The sequence below is a fragment of the Protobothrops mucrosquamatus genome, unplaced genomic scaffold, assembly GCF_001527695.2.
Source record: "Protobothrops mucrosquamatus isolate PMUCROS unplaced genomic scaffold, P.Mucros_1.0 scaffold_182, whole genome shotgun sequence".
NCBI lineage: Eukaryota > Metazoa > Chordata > Lepidosauria > Squamata > Viperidae > Protobothrops > Protobothrops mucrosquamatus.
The window spans coordinates 556,796-559,529 of NW_015386258.1; the positions used below are offsets into that span (position 1 = coordinate 556,796).

Here is a 2,734-nt window from a genome sequence, read left to right on the forward strand (position 1 = left end):
AACTCCATGGGTATTTATATCAATATTTGATGTATGAATAGAGTAACTATATTGGGTAGCCTGGAGCTGATCACATGGTGCAAGAACCTACTGACTAAATTATTTGCTTTGATATGTACACATACAGAGTTTGTGCACATGCCAGGGCAGAATTATTATTATTAGTTCTGGGGTCTTAGAATTAATGTGCTTTTTTTTTGTATCTTGATACTACCTAGTATAAGAAAATGTTTGTTAACGAAGAAGGAAAAATAGGAACTATTGAACGATTTATATCTGGTTCTATGGCTGGAGCAACCGCACAGACATCTATTTATCCTATGGAGGTAGGTATTGGATAATATCATCTTTTTTTAATAATGCCCTATTTTATTTTCCTCCCTCCCTCCTCCCTTCCTCAGTATGATAATCTGATATTAAACTATATTTACTCTAAAAATCACTTAAGCTAAGGAGAGTTCCATTTTAAAGCATTTCGTATCAAGCATACATTTTGCATGTGCAAAGACCAAGTTAAATCTCTCTTCTAGTTTCATTTAAAACATCAAAGTCTCAGATATCTTTATCTGTTGTTAAATGATTTAAGACCACAATGGAATTATTAAATACTCCAAGTGAATTAGAGTTGCCCACAACAGTTCATCTTTGCTGAGAACTATGGCATGTATATTTAAAGGACTTTAATCTAATGCGAATCTCCCAAGTTGTGCACAAAAACTATAACCCTATTTCTACAGACTAAGTGTTCTTAGTACGTGTACGTGTTCTTATTTAAAAATTTACAATGATAGGAATATCAGCCAAAATTAATTGATGCGAAAGGAAATGATTTAGCTCTAGAGTGATTTACATGTCCTTAAGTCTTGTTTGGGCCATACATTTCTTTTTAAACTCCTTTTTTCATATGTTAACTCTCACATCTGTAAATATGACCGATACTCTGGATCTATGTTAAAGACTAACTTGTGATATAATATTTAATTGTATTGTCTTCTGAACTATTTCTGCTCAATGCTATTTCTTTAGGTATTAAAAACAAGACTGGCAGTGGGTAAAACAGGTCAATATTCAGGAATGTTTGACTGTGCTAAGAAAATTTTAAAAACGGAAGGGGTGAAAGCCTTTTACAAAGGTTATATTCCTAATATTTTGGGAATAATTCCATATGCTGGCATCGATCTGGCTATTTATGAGGTGAGTTGGCATATTCCATAATAATGCAATGAAAAAAAAAATAATGTTTTGTGGATAAAATATTTGATTCAACCCAGAACGTAGACCCAACATTTCTATATCTTTGATGCCACTGGTCGCACACTGCACCAATTTATATGGACAGATCAGTTTTCATGATTTTCCCTTAAAACATTAAGGTAGGTAATATATATATATAGGGAAATTGTAAGCTTGTATGATAATTCTGAAGCTTTCTAGTGCTACAGGATTATCAATTATATTGTGAAGATGCTGTTAAATCTTGATTGTTTAGTCAAATCTTACCTTCTATTACTAAAACTGGTATAGAACACAATTTTAGGAGACGCCTCAGGAGCACACGTGACACAGTTGTTACACAAGCTGCACTGGCTGTCAGTTTGTTTCTGGCCATTGTCTTTAAAGGCCTTTATGGCATGGGTCCAGAGTATCTGAAGAACTGTCTCACCCTGATGGACTAATCTGCCTCACTTGTTCCACTGGAAAGTATCTACTTTGGACCCCGTTGGCCAAAGAATTTCAACTGGTGAGGTCCAGAAGAATAGCATTTTCTGCTTTGGGTCCCGTCTTCTGGAACATTCTTCCATCAAATGTGACGTCTGCTGCCACACTCTTGGCTTTCCAGAATAATCTAAAAATGTGGCTCTGCCATTTGGCCTGGGGCACTGACAGGGCCCCACCACATTGGGGATGGCTGACAGGTTAGAAAAAAATTCTCTCCCCAGGCCATTCATCGTCTTGGTTTTTAACGTTTAACTTCTCTATTTAATTTTAATTTTTTTTTAGTACTTTTCAAATTTTTATTATATTTGAAGCTGCCCAGAGTTGCTTCGGTGAGATGGACAGCATAGACATTTAATAAATAAATAGTCATTTTATGCTAGAATGGCTACTTATTTAAAATGTTAAGAGTTTTATTAGTATGGTTACTACTTATCTTTTTAAATTCTTATGTTTGACTAAGCCACGCTTCATTTTAACCATGATTTGTTGATTAAAGGACTGGCTTTACACATTGATCTCAAACATAAAACGTAGCTTAGGATATTAAACCAAAACCAATAAGCTCTGTTATAACTTGCACTGCCCTCTGAACAAATTGGAGGAAAGAAGATATATTAATGAAGTAGTGATCAATGATAATAGGAATTATCATTTACATAATTTAATTTGTAGTAGCTTAATGAGTACTTAACAGAGCAATCACAAAATATATCTTTGTAATGCCGCAATGAAGCATGGCCGGCTATGAGAAAATCCAATTTGGTCTTTACAGGGATAAGTTCTTGACTTGTTAGTTGGGACTGCAATTTTCATCATAGCCCTGAAGGCCCATCTATTCCGTGCGGCCGGCCTGGCGTAGTTTGATTATGTTTTAGTGGGGGTTTTGTATGGGGTGTTTTTAGAACAGGCCTGTTATTTAATTTGATTTTAGAACAGAAACTTGTGTATATTTATCGTGGTTTTTAGTATCGCCTGTTCACCGCCCTGAGTCCCGTAAGGGAGATAGGGCGGTATA

General features: G+C 35.3%; 1 protein-coding gene across 1 annotated transcript in view; it reads left to right on the top strand.

Annotated features, from left to right (window-relative positions):
- Positions 1-1,194, top strand: part of SLC25A24 (solute carrier family 25 member 24) — a gene marked incomplete at its 3' end in the record, with an annotated part of 29,094 nt that extends 27,900 nt beyond the window's left edge. Inside the window, exons 7-8 of the mRNA XM_015823903.1 lie at positions 219-326; positions 1,027-1,194. Coding sequence (XP_015679389.1) covers positions 219-326; positions 1,027-1,194 — 276 coding nt within the window. The remainder of the gene's footprint in view (positions 1-218; positions 327-1,026) is intronic.
- Positions 1,195-2,734: the final 1,540 nt, after the last annotated feature.